Genomic DNA, 19,234 nt, shown 5'->3' on the forward strand with positions numbered 1-19,234 from the left:
TTCCTCCACGAGACAGAAGGCCCCAATGCTCCAAACCTCTGCATCTGCTTCAGAGTAGCATATTGACCTACCTCTGCCACTGGTGGGATCTGTGGGTCCCACTTCTGAACCACGGCGTCCGAAGAACCCACGGGAGCCGACGAGGAAGCGTGCAGCTGGCAGGATGCGGACACGCGAGCACCACGCGTTTTAAAATACTCAATCCTCAAGTCCAGCACAAAATCAAGCGGGTGAGGGATAAGGGGGTGTGGGATTCAAGCGCTGGAATAATTAGGCATCCCCTGAAGCGGTGCTGAAGCATACACAAGGTTGAGAACTACAAACTCAGCATAGTACATCCCGGTTAGCTGGGGACTGATGCCAGCCAGACCCGCAATCCGAGGCCACTCTAGTCAGTAACCTTTCAAATCTGATACGGCCATTTTTAAAACGACTTATTCCATGGTCAGGAAGAGTGTGTGTGTCCTCTCTCCTGGAATATGGACGAACTCTGACCTACTGCAGCTAGAAAAGTATTACAGCATCTATGTCCTCTTCCTTCTTGCACCGAGATAGGCGGTTCACGTTGCCTGCTGAGACTTATTTTGGATCCCTGAGGCTACCGTATGAGTCCAGCTTCCTGGAGCTCTCGGCCTACAAGGAAGTTCAGGACACACGCAGAAACCATATGTAGGGGCTGTCACAGCCTACTTCCCATCTGAGACAGTGGTAGGGTGAGGATTCTAGAACTTAAAGGGGTCCATTTTAATAAGTGTTCGGTATCTTTGAACATGGCTATCAAATTATGATTTTTTTTCCAATTTTTCTCCAAATCTAAGGTCATTCTTATTAACAAATACAAGTGTCTAAAACTACATATCGAATTTTTCTTAACTCAGTAGGTTCAACCTCTTGGATTGAACCTGATAGAGGACTTCTTTTTCTTTCCTTCTTTCTTTTTTTATTTGTGTGTGTGTGTGTTTGTTTGTTTTTGTTTTTAGAGACAGGGTTTCTCTGTAGCTTTGGAGCCTGTCCTGGGTAGACCAGGTTGGCCTCATACTCACAGAGATACACCTGCCTCTGCCTCCGGAGTGCTGGGATTAAAGGAGTGTGTCACCACCGCCCGGCTCTTTTTTTTTTTTTTTCAACACTGTTTAATCTCAATGAAATAAGCACATGAGTTTTGAGACATTAGAGAAATAAATGAATTTTAATTGTTTCAATTGTATGGGTTTTGGGTTGTTGCTGTATAGATTTTGAACAATAACCCATCAAAATGTATATTCATATCATAAACTCTGGAACCCATGGGCATTTCCTTATTTAGATAACCTTTTAATTCATGTGATAATTAAAATATTTATATAATATTTATATGTGGGATATGTATGAACTTCTGGGGTTTTTGTTGTTGTTGTTTTGGTTTGGTTTGGGTTTTGGTTTTTTGAAGCAGGCTTTCTCTGTGTTGTCCTGACTGTTCTGGAACTCACTCTATAGACCAGGCTGGCCTCGAACTCACAGAGATCCACCTGCCTCTGCCTCCCGAGTGCTCGGATTAAAGGTTTGCGCGACCCCTGCCGAGCAAACTTCTGTTCTTTTAAGTCAGTCATTTTGTGGTTAATTAATTGTAGCAGTCACAGAAAACTACTAGTCATAAATAATGCATTTTCTTATCTACATTCTCTGCATCTACCTGAGGGAAAAAAACTGCAGGAAGCTCCAGTTTTACCCCTTACACTTCCCAATGCTCCTCTATCGGTCTACAGGATAGATTTCAGATCAAATTTTCATTTATTTGTGTGTGTGTGTGCACGTGTGTTCCCAAAGCACATGTATGCACAGTTATGCACTTGTGTGGGGGTCAGAGGACAACCTAAGTGCTTCTTAGAAACCATTCACCTGGGTTTTATTTTTAAGATTCATTTTTAATGTGTGTGCAAAGAGAGGTGTTACCTGTACACGAACGCAGGTGCCCAAGGAATCCTGAAAGAGCAGCCATTGCCCTGGGACTACGAGCTGCCCAGCTTGGATGCTGGAAACCAACTCCCATCTTCTGCAAGAGCAGCAAATGCTTTTAATGCCTGCCTAAATCATCTCTCTAGCCACTGTGTGTGTGTGTGTGTGTGTGTGTGTGTGTGTGTGTGTGTGTGAGATTGGGAGATGTACGTATAAATGCCAGTGTGAAGACCTGAGGTAGACATTGGATGTCTTTTTTCAAAATCTCTCTTCATTTTATTTACTTACTCATTAATCCATTTTTTCATCCAGAGACTGAAGTTCATCAACTAGGTAGCTTGACTGGGCAGTGAGCATGTGGAATCAGCGGGTCTCCACAGCCTAGGTTACAGAACACTCCACCCCCTGCTTTTTTAAATGGGCACCAGGAATCCTGACTCTGGCCTCTTGCTTGTTCAGCAAGCACTGGGGGATTAAGCCTTTTCCCCACCCCCCACCCCCACCTTGTTTTGGACACAGGGTCTTTCCTTTATCTGAAGCTCACTGATTACACTAGACTGGCTAGCCCACAAGCCCCAGGGATCAGTCCCTATCTGCCTGACGCTGGGATTACAAACGGGCGCCACCACACCCAGTTTGGTAATATTTGTACCAGGAATCAAAGGCAGACCCTTTCTGCATGGCAAGCACTTTTTTGCCTGAACCATCCCTCTAGTCTTCAAAGTGTTATTTGCCAGAGAAATATTTTTTGCTACTGTTTATTTGTCCGTGCTGATTGTTTTACATGCTTTCTGTTCTTGTCTAAGATATGGCCCAGTGGCCATTTTTAGGCTGTATTTACCAGCAGCCTGGAACAAAAATGTGCAGGACTTGACTAAACATTTTGAATTCTGCTGATGGTTCACTGTACATATTGGAGAGCAAAGGCTAAGAAAGGAAAATGAGAATGATAATTTCACAGTAAAAATTACTGGGGGTGGGGAGGTTGGTAGGCATGCGTTAAAGAGGGCCATTCTAAATCCCAGTTGAGGGTACCCTACAAAATACCAGTACTGGTGGAAAACGCGGAGATCATTACAAGAAACTGTCGTGTTTAGGAGACATGAACAAAAACGATGTCCTCGCACAGGAAAACAAGCATTAGGTAAAATTAAAAAAAAACTGAATAAATCGTGACTCTAAGAAACGCCCTGCATTTATGCAAATGCTAGAAACTGGGTACTAGACGTGTGAACTCTTTAAAGTATCGTTTCCATTTTTCTGCAAATCCAAAACGGCTCTAAACAGGAGTTTCTCAAGAAGGCCTGAAACAGCCATCTTTCCTTATGTTCATACTTTAAATAAGAAATCAAAGAAGCGAACATCTCATACAAATCGGCAGTATTCCGGGGGTATCCTTGATTGTTTGCCCGAAAGCTTAAGAAAAACTAATTAAGAACACCTCCTCGACCATTCGTAAGGCTCTAAGAAGGAAACACCATGAAATCCTTCCAAAAAAAAGCCTTTTGGTGTGGCTTCCAGGCTTGTTCCCAGGGCTAACGGGCGTGCCATCTGCTCCCAGCCCAGGTGGTAACCAGGGTTCACGTGTCACCCGGCACCGGGTGCTAGGGAGCCGCCCTGGCAGGTCCAGGCAACTCCGCTGCCGGCAGGTCGCTGGGGGGCAGGGCGGCAGGATCAGCATCCAGCGCCCGCGGCTCGTTTCCCCGACTCCATCTGCTCCGCGGGGACCGGCGCGGGTCCGGGGTCGCACAACAAAAAGGCTCCCCGCGGAGAGCGCGCCGGCCCGCCCCGCCCCGCCCCGCCCCGGCTTCCCGCGTCCGCGCCCGCGTCCCCGCGGGAATCACTCCCGCGTCACCGCCTCCAGGTACCCGGAAGGGGGAGGGGGCGAGGCGACAACAATCCGGCGGGCGGGAGGGCGGGCGGGCGGAGGGGGAAAGGCGCGGCGCCGAGCGCCAAGACAGCGAGGGGCGGGGCTCCGGGCCGTGCCGCCGCGCCATTGGTCGGCCCCGCCCCTGAGGCCGCCGCTCATTGGTGAATGCTCAAATTCAGTCTCAAGGCGCCAGAGGAGGTGTTTTAGCGGGGACCGCGGTCCCGGGCTGGAGCTTGGCTAAGGCGGGTAGGATTACGCTGCTGCCGGACGGACGGACGGACGCCGCTAGCTGGCTCGCTGGGCTGGCTGGCTGGCTGGCTGGAGTCGGGGATCTGCGAGCCTGGTCCGGCTCTGTCCATGTCGCCAGCCGGCCGCTGAGATCTCCACGCACTCCCTGCCCGCGCACGCGTGTGGCTGCGGGTGTCCCCGGAGACGGAAAGCCTCCATCGCACAGCGGCAGTAAGGAAGCGTGCGGCCCCTGCGGATGGGGAGGCGGGAATGGGGAGAAGGGCTACCCGCCGGGGCTGCCATCCCACTGGCCCGGAATCCGAGTGGCCCAGCGGTGGTGGTGACTGCAGCCCTGGGTGAAGGAGACTGGTCCTTCCCCAAGATTTAGGGGGTTCCATGGGAAGAGTTCAACTTGGGGTGTGCTTAGATGCCTTCCTGGGGAGGGGCTTGCGTGCATCCCAGACGGGTTGGTCTCGAGATCGGGTTTCAGTCTACCCCGTAGTTCAACCCACTCAAAGTTGAATTCCTCCCAATTCTTTGCGCCAAAATTAACGACCTGGGAGACCCTGTAACTATCTGACATTTGCCCAACACCCTCCTTACTCTGGTAACTCTTTTGCCTGTTGATTTTTGTAAAGAATTACTGGTTTGATCAGTTTTTCTTCTTCCCAGATTTTCTGTGACTTCTAAGTATGTTTTAAGCGTTTGTTCAGTGAGTTTTTAATGAGGGTCGGAGGATGTCTGCGTTCCTGGAAATTCCCAGGAATGCTCTAGGGAAGAGCAAGTGGATGTTCACAGATGGCATTTCTGTTGTTGGAGCGGGAGATAAATGTGAAATCGTTTTCTGATAGAATTGTATGTTACAGATGGAGGTAAATTGTTTAACACTAAAAGACTTGATGAGCCCCAGACAGGCCAGACTGGATTTTACCGTTGACGATGCCGAAAGTGCACAAAAGGTAAGCACATATACACACTCGAATCTCTAACGTCTTTTGGATGGTGGTGCCTGGCTTTCATCTTATGCACAGCACAGTTTTGATGACCATTAAAAAAAAGGTTTTAAAGAACCATTGTTTCAGCTCTACACCTAGTCACTAGTGTTGGAACCAGCTCCTCAAGTCAAAGATCTGCCGGGTGCAGCAATCAAGTGTGTAGTGCTTAGAGTTGTCAAGGATATTTTAGCTAATGCTTTGCAGAAATTAGAAATATTAGTACCAGATTTAATGTTAAAATGCCGAGAAATAACGACTTCATCCTAGTGAATCTGAAACAGAGGTTCTGCCAAGGAGTCTAGTTTGCCTACCATACAGGGCCAACGTGCCTGGCCCTCACCAGCTATTCTGTGCAGTTAGCAGCCACTCTGCTTCTTTTGCGCGTCTGTGCATCTTGAACACATCTGCCGACTAAACTGGCTGTAGCAATGTCTACACCGTCACCTTGGCCTGCGATGGCGCAGGTGTGCCCATCAGTGGATGCCCTGAGGAAAATCTAGAGCAGTGAAGTCTGAGCATTTCTTTAAGCAAAAGCAAAGAGGTACAACAAACCAGTTTTAGGAACCTTGAATGTACATCTATAGTAGCAACTTCCTTGGGCGTTGAACCTCTCTGGATTCCAGGCGTTAGTTTTAGGTTAAGGTCAACAGTGAACCTGCTTGGTGGCAAAGAACATCCTTTCATATGATACTTTTTGTTGTTGTTGTTGTTGTTGTTAGAGAGATATATACCAAAACATTATTGATTTAAACATCACCTAAGAGTATGACCTTAATATATTCCAAATTTTGTTTTGGGAGGTTTTCTGTTTTCCTTTGTAATTAGGATGGTTCTGTCGAGAGAGAGAGAGAGAGAGAGAGAGAGAGAGAGAGAGAGAGAGAGAGAGAGAGAGAAAGGTGTATGTGTGTAATAATATATAAAATCTGTCCAGTCAGTACTCCATTCTCTTTCTGGTCAATGACTTGCCAAATACCTTCCCCAAGGGCTGCTCACTCCCTCCTCAGTTTGCCTCAGTCAGTACTGTTGAACCCTCAAGGGGGTGCAGATAAACCTAAATGACTCAACAGATTGGGAAAGCGGTTACAATATTTAAACTGGAATGAATAAGCAGGGGTTCAGCTCAGAGAGGAAGCAAGAGATGAGAACAGAGTGGTTTTGTGGGGACATTGGGGAACCCTTTGTCCTCTCATCATTGCTACATAAAGAAGTTTTCTAAGTATGATAGGAACATGGGGTGTATAGTCACAGAGACCCGAGTTTGATTTCCTGCCCTGCCATTAACTGGCTACATGACTCCAAATAAACATATTTTTAAGGTTTTCCAGCAAATATTTGTGTTCTGAAGGCTAGTGATAGGGAAGGTAATATCACCTAACCTTTCATAGTCTGCTGGTTACCTCTATGAACTAGAGCCAGTGAAAATCACCTCGCTCATTGGGTCTTTGTAGAGTGCCTAGCGTATACATTCTTCATGTTGTTCTGAATTAAAATGAGAATGTAAATAAGAACTGTAGTTTCCTCTCCCAGCCATCCCAACTGCAATAATCACACAGAAACTATATTTATTACAACACTGGCTAGTAGTTCTAGCTAGCTCTTTCATCTTAACCCATTTCTGTTAGTCTATGTACTGCCAGGAGACTGGGCATTACCTCGTTTTCTGCATGACTTGTTTCCTCAGCAGCTGGCTGACATCTGACCTGACTCTGCCTTCTTTTTCTCTGTATCTCTGCTTGGATTTCTCACCTGGCTTTACTCTGCTAAACCATTGGCCGAAACAGCTTTATTTATTAGCGAATAAAAGAAACTCAGATACAGAAGGACATCCCACATCATAGCAGTCCGATCATAACTTGCCCTTTGATTATGTGAGAGGCTTTCAGAGACCCAGATGGAAAAGTAGCCAACTAGATTAAACTCTCCAAATAGAGGAGGAGGAAATGCATGCATAGGCATTGGAAAGCTTCAGGGGGAGTTTTTGGTTTTGTTTTGTTTTTTTTTTCCCCAGGATTTGGGTTGAACCTTACTAGGTAAGAAAAGTCAATCTACACTAAAAGAGGTAGTGAGAGGAACATTTCCGACAAAAGAAACAAGGTTTGAACCTTTGAGAAATCCAGAGTGGACAGAAGCCAGGGAGGCAAAGCTATTCCTTCTGAAGATCCCTCGGGGGGTTACCAGTGAGGGCATCACTGGATCACTTGTCCCTTAGAGGACCTCTTCCTTGACATACACTCTGGTCCAGATCTGCATGCGCACATCTCCTGATCACTCGCAGAGAAACTTGCTTTGAAAAAAGGAACTTTTGTAGCATAATCGTCTGACCTTACTGTTTTTGGTTATGGCATAATAAACAGACTTACCAGTGTCCTGACTAATGGACAGTTCGGGGCAGAGAGGATGGAGCTATTAAGAGGACTTAGTGAAATGGCTGATGCCATGCATTGGGCTCGGAGGGCATGCGTGCTAAGGCCCTGGAATGTAAGAAGAGGGCAGCCGGTAAAGAAGTAGAAGCATGCTGGACCTGACGGTGTGTGCCTCTAATCCAGCACCCTAGAGGCTAAGGCGGGAGAATTGTGAGGCTAGAACAACAGGCTCGTACCTCCACGAGCTTCCGTGTGTTTTCTTTAAAGGCCTTGAACGACTTTGGGGAGTGGCCAAGGAAGATGGTGGATTCAGCTTGGAATATGCTTGCACCTGTGTGACAGGCAGACAGCAGGAATCAGCTGATTGGCTGATTTAGAATTCTGGAAAGGTTATAGCCGTGGAACCAAATTTCGAATTGCGAGCACATAGTTTGCCTTTAAAGCCACGTGTATGAGGCTGGGTGAACCTGAGTGAGGAGAGATAGAGGTCTGGATATGGACTCGTGTAATTTGTAGGAATACAAAAGGAAACTCAATGAGGGAGATTGAGAAGGTGCTGTCAGAAATACGGAGAGCAAAGATCACATGCGCAGTGTCTCAGGAGCTGAAGTCTAGATTTTATAGAGACTCACTGTCCCCCTTACTGCTTCTGTGGGGCGGGGAAGCAAGATGGCTTCAGCACCAGTTTGATGGCCAGCCAAGAGGTGATCTGAGTGAACAGCATGGATTAGAACAGACGAATGGATGGGGAACCTCTTGGAAGATGACAGGAAGATCTCGCCGAGGACTACTCTTTCTAAAAGTGTTCTGGCAGGAAGGAGAGTTGATGGTCTGTAGCCAGGGGACACTTCCTGACACAGAGTCTCTGCTGTGAGCTCTGAGCAGCAGGTGGGGTTTCCACAGGCAGAGCTCTGCAATGTTCAGGGAAGGGTTTGAGTGTGGTGGAGGACAGGTTTGAAGAAAGCCAATGGGACCATGTGTGAGCTGTGTATGAAGACGGGACTGGAGAAGACGTTAGACACCATCAAGAGTCTTGCAAAGCTGGTGGTCATATACGTGACTTGAGATTGCATAATCAAGCCTATATAGAGACATAACCAAGTTGAGAGCTAAGGTCTTTTAGCTTCCAAGCCTTTTCTGCGGCAATATACAGCATGTTTGCATGTAGCCATAGTACCGGTACTTAATAATAATGGTGTGTAATATGGAGGGCTGCTTCTTGGTTCCCAACTGCCCAGCTAGCTTAGACACAAAATAATCACACAAAACTGCATTAATTAAAACACTGCTTGGCCCATTAGCTCTAGCTTCTTATTGGCTAACTCTTACATATTAATTTAACCCATCTCCATTAATATGTGTATTGCCACATGGCAGTGGCTTACCGGAAAAGCTTTGGCATGTCTGACTCTGGCAGCTCCGTGGCGTCTCTCTGACCCTGTCTTCTTCCTCCCAGCATTCCCTTTAGTTTTCCCCCCGCCTAGCTCTGTTCCCCTATGGCTCTGCTATAGGCCCAAAGCAGTTCCTTTATTCATTAACCAATAAAAGCAATGCATAGACAGAAGGACCTCCCACACCAGTGGTGAACATTTGCAAAGCCTTTCCCAGTAGCAATGTTTTACCTTGTATCACAGCAGCGTTGTAGCAGATAAACCCAGGTTCGTTCCTTCCTTTATACCTGAGGGCTGTGAGACCATTCATGGCTGGCATTTCTCTGGATCCTCTGACCTAAGTGATGTCCAACATTTCCTAGTGAGGAGCTCTCACGTGAGTGTGATATACAAAAAAACTCTAGGTACCCAGGATTGTAGCAAAGGAAGGAAGAGAGCAGAAAGGCGCAGAATTGGATAGGGCAAGAGACTGAGCTGCAGTTGAGTCTCAATAGAATTCTGATATAACACTACATGGAATTCAAGGCAACCCCTTTGAGTAGACCTGAGCTAGCAAAGAGACCAGATCTTTGCCCTACTGGTAGGAGTTTTACCAGTCACCGAGTTCACTGGTGGCCTCCCAGGAATGGGTGTGTTCCCGGGTTCATGGGCTCTCCTTAGCCAAAGCAATCCAGCCAAGGGCGTGTACTGTTGGCATGGCTTCCAGCAGCTGGGAGATGACTCATTCATTCCTGAAGAGAGCTGGGTACATTTAGTGTCGACCATACAGCTAGGCACATTACTAGAAAGTTTGACGGTTCGTCTGAACCCTGTGTTTTGTGTATACATGGAAATATGGAATCAAGAAGAATGAACACCCAGATCTGGAACTGTTCTAATCCCTTGTTCTGCCCCACACAGTGTCCGGAAGGCAGTACAGACAGGTGGCACCCGTGTAAATACCTGACCTATTTCTTGCCTACCTGGGACTTCATAATTTGTGTGCCCATTTTTAAATTTTCATGTAGAGGTGTTGTCTTAGTTGGGGCTTCTATTGCTGTGATAGAACCATGACCAAAAAGCAAGCTGGGGAAGGAAGGGTTAATTGGCTTACAGTTCCACATTGCTGTTCATCGTTGAAAGAGGTCAGGACTGGAAATCGAGCAGAGCAGGAACCTGGAGGTAGGAGCTGATGCAGAGGCCATGGAGGGGCTGCTTAGTGGCTTGTTCCCCATGACTTGCTCAGCCTGCTTTTTTATAGAACCCAGGACCACCACCCCAGGGATGGCGCCACCCGCAATAGTCTGGGCCCTCCCTTGTCAATCACTCATTAAGAAAACGCCTTACAGCTGGATCTTGTGGAGCCATTTTCTCAGTTGAGATTCCCTCCTTTCAGATGGGTGTGTGTGTGTGTGTGTGTGTGTCAAGTTGACGTGAGACTGTGATGCATTATAGCCCTAACTCAACCACATTATATAACTTCACTATGACTCTCTCACATAAACTGCATTTTAAAAAAATGCACCCGTGTATGAAGAAATTACTCATCCTGAATTGCTCCCTCACTACAGAGAAACTTAAGAACTCATTCCTGTATGGACACGTACTCTGGAAACGGAAGGGAAAGAGAGTAAATCTGTCTACTCATAAGCCTAGGACACACCTTGTGTCTTGAGGGTACGTCTTGGCAAGACTTAGTGTTCATTTAGCACCTGCAATGGGCAAGGCATCTAGTGAATATTATGTGGGGGACCGGCCTCCACAAGTGCAGACTCATTATTCAGACAATGACAAACATCCAGTGTTGACCGAGGTTTCTCTTCTGCCCGATCCTGCAGTCATTCAGTCCCAAAGAAATACACAGTGGCCTACATTAATTATAAACTGGTTGGCCTGTTAGCTCAGGCTTCTTATTAACTGTTATATCTTACATTAACCCATAATTCTTGTCTGTGTTAGTCACATGGCTTAGTATCTTTTATCAGTGAGGCATTCTCATCTTCCTCTGTGCCTGGGTGATGACTATAGACTGAGCCATTCCTCTTCCCAGAATTCTCCTGTTCTGGTTGCCCCACCTATACTTCCTGCCTGGCTACTGGCCAATCAGCATTTTATTAAAACACTGTAAGTGACAAATCTTTACAGGGTACAAGACCATTGTCGCCCAGCCATCTAGGAAGCTAAAGAACAATGTAGTATGCTATGTTCTGTTAGAGCTAAATTGCCAGGGCCAATGGGAGAGAATGGGGAAAAAGGAGAAAGATAATAGCTAAGTTATATTGGGTGTTTAATATGCACTTGTGAACAAGGCTGAACCCTTGAAGCTGGTATTTTTATGAGCTTCGTCTTTGGGTTGAATAAATGGGAATAAGTGAGGTGTGGAGGAGGACCTGGCCCAGTAGCCTGAGACCCTGCATATATAACCACTCCTATGTGCTGCCTCTTCAGGTTCTACTGGGCACCTTTCCCGGAACTTAGAAGGTAGTTTCCTTCTAATTTGCACCCAGAATAAGCTCATCTGTAGATGCACCATTTCAGAAGCTGTTCTCATCTGTCTTTTGCATGCTGTGCTTTTCCCAGGGGCTGCTGTACATGACTTGAAGCAACTTGCTAAACCTATGTACATGTGGTTATGTTAACTGGAACAAACAATAGTACCTTCACCAAAGGATTAGATTAGAGATTGATACAAGTCCAGGAAACAGGGTGCGACATGTATTAAACGCTCCATCATTTCCCTTGAGGGCTCATTTGTAGGCACCTTCAGAACGGCTCACCAGCAGGGACTTGCTACCAGGATTGTTGCTTGTTTGCTGCAGCTGAGCTGTGAGATCCCATCACCTCCACCTCACCTTTCTGCCACATTCCAGCACAACAGAGTGTCACCACAGCTAGCTGGCAGCTTCTGCTGACCCGGGGAACAAACGTCAGGTGGCCAGGGAACACGAACAACAATTTCTCCCGGTCGTCTACCTCTTTATAAAACAGGATTACTGTAGCTATTGATCCGCCAGAACCGGAGCATACAGTAGCGGTAGGATGGGAAATACGTGTCCAGGAAAAGTGGGACATGTTGAACCCTTCCCCCGTTTTCCATGTGTGAGTCTCTGTTGGCGGGAAGAGAATTCCACTCGAAAAATCTTTCAGGTTTCAAATAGTAGGAAAAAAATATCAGAAAGATGTTTGCTTCTGTTACTTGGAGGAGCCAAATGCAGGGTCTGTATAATTTTTTTTATTGTTTTTATTATGTTCTCCATTTGAACCCTTTTTTTTTTGTTTGTTTGTTTTCTTGCCAGTTTTTTTTAATTGATTTTTATTGAGCTCTACATTTTTCTCTGCTCCCCTCCCCTTCAACCCTCTCCCATGGTCCCTATGCTCCAAATTTACTCAGGAGATCTTGTCTTTTTTTACTTCCCATGTAGATTTGATCCATGTATGTCTCTACTAGGGTCCTCATTGTTGTCTAGTTTCTCTGGGATTGTGATTTGTAGGCTGGTTTTCTTTACTTTATGTTTAAAAACCACTTAGAGTGAGCATATATGATAATTGTCTTTCTGGGTCTGGGTTACCTCACTCAAAATAATATTTTCTAGATCCGTCCATTTGCCTGCAAATTTCAAGATGTCATTTTTTTCTGCTGTATAGTACTCCATTGTGTAAATGTACCACATTTTCTTTATCCATTCTTCAGTTGAGGGGCATCTAGGTTGTTTCCAGGTTCTGGCTATGACAAACAATGCTGCTATGAACATAGTTGAGCACATGTCCTTGTGGTACGATTGAGCATCCTTTAGGTATATACCCAAAAGTGGTATTGCTGGGTCTTAAGGAAGGTTGTTTCCTAATTTTCTGAGAAATCGCCATATTGATATCCAAAGGGGTTGTACCAGCTTGCATTCCCACCAGCAATGCAGGAGTGTTCCCTTTACCCAACAGCCTCTCCAGCATAAGTGATCATCAGTGTTTTTGATCTTGGTCATTCTTTCAGGTGTAAGATGGAATCTCAGAGTTGTTTTGATTTGCATTTCTCTGATGACTAAGGATGTTGAAAATTTCCTTAAGTATCTTTGAGCCATTTTAGGTTTCTCTGTTGAGAATTCTCTGTTTAGGGCTGTACTGCATTATTTTATTGGATTATTTGTTCTTTTGATGACCAATTTCTTGAATTCTTTGTATATTTTGGAGATCAGACCTCTGTCTGATGTGGAGTTGGTGAAGATCTTTTCCCATTCTGTAGGCTGTCGTTTTGTCTTGTTGACCGTGTTCTTTGCTTTACAGAAGCTTTTCAGTTTCAGGAGGTCCCGTTTATTCATTGTTTCTCTCAGTGTCTGTGCTGCTGGGTTTATATTTAGGAAGTGGTCACCTGTGCCAGTGTGTTGAACCCTTTCTTATCGTTGTCTAAGGCAGCATACATGCATTATGGTGGGGGAGCAGGTGCTGCTTTACCATCTGTTCCAAGATTGCAAAAGTTGAAGAGCAAAAGCTTGGCCCTGAGCACTTAGGAACCGTGCTAGCAATTTGATGCTGCCTTTGGGGCGTCTCGGCTTATGACTTGCTGAGGGTCTCACTTGTTGCAGAGGCTGGAGGTTGATTTAAGTGAGAAACTCAAATGGTCAATCATATGTTGTGGGAATTCCACGCTAGTCCTATGAGGGAAAGGTGGCTTAGCAGTATGTGGGACTAAGGAACTAGAAAACAAAACAAACAAGCAAAAAACTGGTCGTTCACTGAATGGTTGGAGAAACACTGCTCAGAAAACAGCAGTCCGCTCTCAGGTTCGCGTACGCTGGTATTTTGTTGGCTTCTGTCCCTTTAACTTGTCCTGTTACTGGTGGCTTTTGAACACCTAAGTCCAAAGACATAGCTGTTCTTTACTGGTAAATTCAAACTTGTAAGTAGGGTCTGAAAATATAAAAAAATATGGCCCTGAGGAATAACAACAACAAAAAAAAAGACTCAACTGGCCTTCTTCATTTACAGCTATTATGAGCATCTGTTGGTGTTAGATACGTTTGTGATTTCTCTTACTGACACTTTATGGGAAATATGTGTAAAGAGAGTAGCAGCTATTAATGGGTGTCTCCTTGGAGCCACCCATCGGTACCCATGGAGCTCAGTCACGATTCTTTCCAGCCCTGATCATGTGTTTGAATTTCCAGGTCGAAGTGGAACAAACTCCACACTCTTAGCCAACTCCTGCCCTTCCTTAACCGCGCTGAAAGTTCTCTTTTCTTTAAATAGGAAAATATATTTGTTGATCGATCAAGGATGACCCCAAAGACTCCGATGAAAAATGAGCCAATTGATCTGTCAAAGCAGAGGATCTTCACTCCAGAAAGAAATCCCATCACGCCAGTAAAGCTAATTGACAGGCAGCAGCAGGTGGAGCCGTGGACACCCACAGCCAACCTCAAGATGCTTATCAGCGCTGCCAGCCCCGACATAAGAGACCGGGAGAAGAAAAAGGGGCTGTTCAGACCCATTGAGAATAAAGAGGATGCGTTTGTGAACTCGCTGCAGGTAACTAACTAGCTGTGCTCCTAGGCTTTGTGAGACTTCAGAGATTTACAAGATTATTAAAAGGAAATAGGATGCCCATCCAGTCACATACAGTGTTAAACATGGAATCGTTTGGTTAACAGCTGAATTTTCTCTTAGATTCTTATGTTTCATAATTAATTTCTTTCTTCCTTTTCAGACCACATTTTAAAAATGACATATTAGTAATTTGATTCAATAAAGAAACTTGGGTTCTGGTTTTTCTTTGTTTGTTTAAGCACTGTTGAGAATTTTTCATTTCAGTAATTTTGACTAGGAAAGTTCTACTATTCTGTTTGCTAGTTGGGGACTTAGTGTATTTCTTTAATTTTATTTGCTTAGGTTTTTGGTTGAGAGAGTTCTTTTATTTTGTTGTTGGCTGATTGGGTGTGAGTTGGGGGGTGTTTCTGCTGTTTTAGACACTGTTGTGTTGCTGTGAAGAAACACCTTGACCGAGACAACCCTTATAACAGAAAGCATTTAGTTGGGGCTGGCTTACAGTTTCAGAGGTTTAGTCCATTATTATCAGGATGGAGAACATGGCAGCGTATATGGCTCTGAAGAAGTAACTGAGAGCTGTTGGCCTGCCGATCCGCTGGCCAAGAGGAAGACACTGGACCTGGTGTGGGTTTGAACCCCCAAAGACACACGTCCTCCAACAAGGCCACACCTCCTAATCCTTTTCAGATAGTGCCCCTCCCTGATGACTAAGCCTTCAAATATATGAGAATCTGGAGGCCATTCATGTAACTCGAACCACCACAGCTGCTAGTGATTCAGCCCAAGGCTTTATACATAGTGGGCGAACGCTCTGCCACCAAGCCACATGCCCAACTCTTAACTCAGAAGGCCATCTTTAAATCACAGACCACGCAAAGACGTAGAGCTGCTCGGTGAACAGCATCTTCATACTGTTTTTAAAAAGACCTAACAGTCAGTAATTTTCCCTCCCACCCACCTTTTTTTCTGAGACCTCCCAAGAAAGATGACTTCCAGATCAGAGTCTTCTCAGCTATTTTTCCCCTTTTTTGGTGTATTATTTTTTTTTAACGTTGTAAAATCTGCCAAAATATAGAAATTGGGAAAGAAAAGGAGATGTCTCAACTTACAACTTGAAGCTAACAGAGCAAAGGCCGTTTAATCTCCCACACATGCCACTGCCACGGCAGAAGTTCTTCTGTGTGGCTGCAAGCAGATGATGCAGTTTGGAGAGCAACTCCTTTGTGCTCAGAGCCAGAAACTGTTCATCGTTCCTCTTGTACGTCTGCTCTTTTCCTTGGCCTCCTTTCTGTATTTTATTTGCTTTGAAAACCACAAGAATCCCACTTCAGGGGGTCATGAGTGGGTGTGGCTGAGTGCATCAGCTTCCATGTCCAGAAGGTGAGGTGTGTGGTGCTCCCTGCTCTGGTTTTCCTGGGATCTGCTCTTTGTCTGTTTCAGGCGGACCCAAGAACTCATTATACCTTTGTTTTCTTTTGGCTTTTGTTTTTCGAGACAGGGTTTCTCTGTGCAACAGTCCTAGCTGTCCTGGAACTCCCTTTATAGACCAGGCGGCCTCAAACTCACTGAGATCCGCCTGCCTCTGCCTCCCAAGTGCTGGGATTAAAGGCGTGCGCCACCACAGCCAAGCTTTTTTTTTTTTTTTTTTTAATTGATAAATACAGAAAGTGACGGTCACCCAAAGGGAGATGCCCATAATCTCCGTAACAAGGTAGAACTGCTTATTTCAGATGTCGCTAAGACAATCCCATTCCCGGTTTCCTACCCAGACGTCATAAGATTTTAGCTGAGCGCCCACTATAAAGGTTCATGACCTTAAGTGCCCACAATGTGAGCAGCCATAAGTACATGCTTTTTAATGTCGCTGATAGACTGTTTTATCAGCTGATGTACCTTTTGTATTTGATGCCTTTAAGACTCAGAGGCTTCGTCATGCCCCAAGCACAGAGAGGTGTTAATTGACATCAAATGATTGCTGAGTTAACCATTCCCTTGCCAGACTTAAGTCGCTCGGCTGTATGTGTATATATGTGTGTGCTCTTAAAGACTGTGGCTTGGGCTGTTCTGTTAGGATTTCAAGCTTTGTAAAGTTGTGACTATTATAGTATTCACTCATTTTGGGTTTGCTTTTTCATTTGTGTTGTTTATTTTGTTTTTGAAGACAGGGTCTTACTATGTAGCCTGGCTGTCCTGGAACTCACTTTGTAGACCGGGCTGGCCTTGAACTCACAGAGATCAGCCTGCCTCTGCCTCCTGAGTGCTGGATTAAAGACATGCGCCATTAAGCTTGGCTGGGTTTGCGGTTGCAACTAGCACATTTTTTCACAGTGACAGCTCTGCCTTTGCAGCGATCCACAGCGTGGGCCTTCACCGTGACTGCTTATCACTCCTGGCCATAGCCATGAAGGTGGTTTGCAGTTTGGGCCTGATACAAATACGCAGCTTGTTCACATCTCTTAGTGTGCATGGCCAGCATTTCCTACAGCATGGTTCTCAAAATACTGTCGGGAAACCTCTTTGTTCCCAAAGGATCTTTCAGAAGGCATTTTATGTGTGTGTATCTGCTTGTCTGTATGTGTGTCACGTTCATGCAGTGTCCATAGAGGCCAGAAGAGGGCATCAGATTCCCTTCAATAATACTAAGATTTTTGCCAATTAAATTCCCACTCTCTTGTACACTGAAATTTGAGTGATTATGAGTGTGTACACTGTAACACATTAGTACAAAAAGGAGCATAGAATCCAGTTTTCTGTGACTAACACTCAAGAGATTTGAAACAGATTAAACCCTCACCTTTTCTCAATGGTGTAGCTATCTTAATTTATTTTTTACTATATTAAATATAGACAATAGAAAATAGGATAACACTCACACTGGCCACTGTCTTTAATTCTAGTACTCAGGAAGTAGAGGCAAATCAGTCTGTGTGAGTTCAAGGCCAGCCTGGTCTACAGAGTGAGTTCCAGGGTTATGCAGAGAAACTATGTAAAAGGAAGGAAGGAAGGAAGGAAGGAAGGAAGGAAGGAAGGAAGGAAGGAAGGAAGGAAGGAAGAAAGAAAGAAAGAAAGAAAGACCAGAAAGCTCATGGGGTCCTCAGTAATTTTCAGGAACATATGTTGATCCCACAAAGTTTGAGAATGATTGTGTTCACCATTAGTGGAAGTACCGTCATTGGCCGTGCACACATTCACAGGGTGGTGGGTGCCACATTGATTCCCAAGCGCCTGCCCATTTCCACCAGGTATGTGAGACATTGACTGATCCGTGTCGCTGAAACTGTCACTTATCACTCTGTCAAGTTACCAGGTGGCCTGTGTCTTTCTGTGGCTCATAAGATTAAACTTCTTTCTATGTGACCCCTGGCCGCCATGGTTGTTCCTCTTCTCTGTGATGGCCGTTTGTGTGTGTTGGATTGTATTGGGTTGTTTTTCTCTCTCATAGTGATTTCTAGGAGATGGTTGTGTATTCTGCGCACTAAACTCATCAATCACTGTGTTTCATATATCCCATATATCCTGGTTCTGTTGGTATTTGTTTTTCCCCTTTCTGATGGTTCTCAGCTCACAAAGCTTATATTTAAGACGGCTCTGTGTATAGATCCCTTCTTTTTGTAAAGATTTTTTTCATTCTAATTTTTGTTTTTTTAATTTACATACGTCTGTGTGTGCGTCTCTATTCATGTACCATGTGTGTTCAGATGTTCATGGAGACGAGAAGAGGGCCTCACAGCCACCGGAAGTGAAGTTACAATGATACTAAGTCACCACATGGATTCTGGAAAACAAATCTGGGTCCTTTGCTCTTAACTGAGGAGCCCATGTCTTTAGCTTCTAAAATCTCTCCTTGAAGGGGATCTTCCGGGGGCTAGAGCAATGGTTCAGTGCTAAGAACACTCGGTCTTGCGGATGCTAGGAGTTCGGTCCCCAGCATCCACATGGTGGCTCACAACCCTTAGTTCCAGAAGGTTCCAATGCCCAATTCTGGGCAATGCACACATACACATAAGAAAATACATCAATAAATGTGATCCTTTTGTATCCCTTTGAACTTTCACTAGTGTAGGCTTAGAAACTTATTCACCTACTTTTTGTCTATGCTAATTCGCTTTCTGTAAGTCTTGAGTCCATTTGGAATTGCTTTTTAAATGCCTTGTGAGTCAAGGACACGGCTTTTGGTTTCTGTATGCTTTGTTGTTTGTACATTTTTCACACACTCTCCCTCTTTCACTTGGCAGTGTGGTACCTGTCCTGTCCCTTTATGTGTGCTTCTGCCTATTATATGTGTGTGTACCTTTGTCCATTTACCTGTTTGAGGCCAGCACGATTTTGCAGTAAGCACTCCCAGCAGGCAAAGCATGGCTTCACCATATTCTTAAAATGCATAAAGTGATCCTGATACTTTCTTTCATACATGATTCGAACTGACTGTTTTCTTTCACCTTTTCAGACGAAGTGTCCCTATGTAGGCCTGACTGACCTGAACCCATCTGTAGACCAGGCTGGCCTCAAACTCACGGAGATCTTCCTGACTCTGCCTCCTGAGTGCTAGGGTTAAAGATGTACGCCACCACTCCTGGCTCTAGATTTGGGTTTTAATAGGAATCATTTGGCTGTATTGATTGGAGAAGTGTTAACATCTTTATGGTGCTGAGCCTCCTATCCATGAAACTGGTACACACCCCCAATTATAAGTCTCTAAGACAGTCATTTTCAACCTTCTAAATGCTGTGACCTTTAATACAGTTCTTCATGTTGTGATGACACCCCCTCACACTATAAAATTATTTCGTTGCTACTTCAAAACTGTAATTTGCTACTGTTATGAATCATATAAATATCTGATATGCGGGATATCTAATATGCAACCCCCACAAAGGGTTTGTGACCCACAGGTTGAAAACCACTGCTCTAAGATTTGCGTCTTTACTAGATTTA

The 19,234-nt window shown here is 45.0% G+C and overlaps 1 protein-coding gene across 1 annotated transcript in view; it reads left to right on the forward strand.

The window, feature by feature from the left end:
* The first annotated feature begins 4,899 nt into the window (after positions 1-4,899).
* E2f7 (E2F transcription factor 7) overlaps positions 4,900-19,234 on the forward strand; it is a 35,358-nt gene continuing 21,023 nt past the window's right edge. Inside the window, exons 1-2 of the mRNA XM_057758063.1 lie at positions 4,900-4,992; positions 14,003-14,281. Of these exons, the coding sequence (XP_057614046.1) occupies positions 4,900-4,992; positions 14,003-14,281 (372 nt within the window). The remainder of the gene's footprint in view (positions 4,993-14,002; positions 14,282-19,234) is intronic.

The sequence above is a fragment of the Chionomys nivalis genome, chromosome 25, assembly GCF_950005125.1.
Source record: "Chionomys nivalis chromosome 25, mChiNiv1.1, whole genome shotgun sequence".
NCBI classification, from domain to species: Eukaryota; Metazoa; Chordata; class Mammalia; order Rodentia; family Cricetidae; genus Chionomys; species Chionomys nivalis.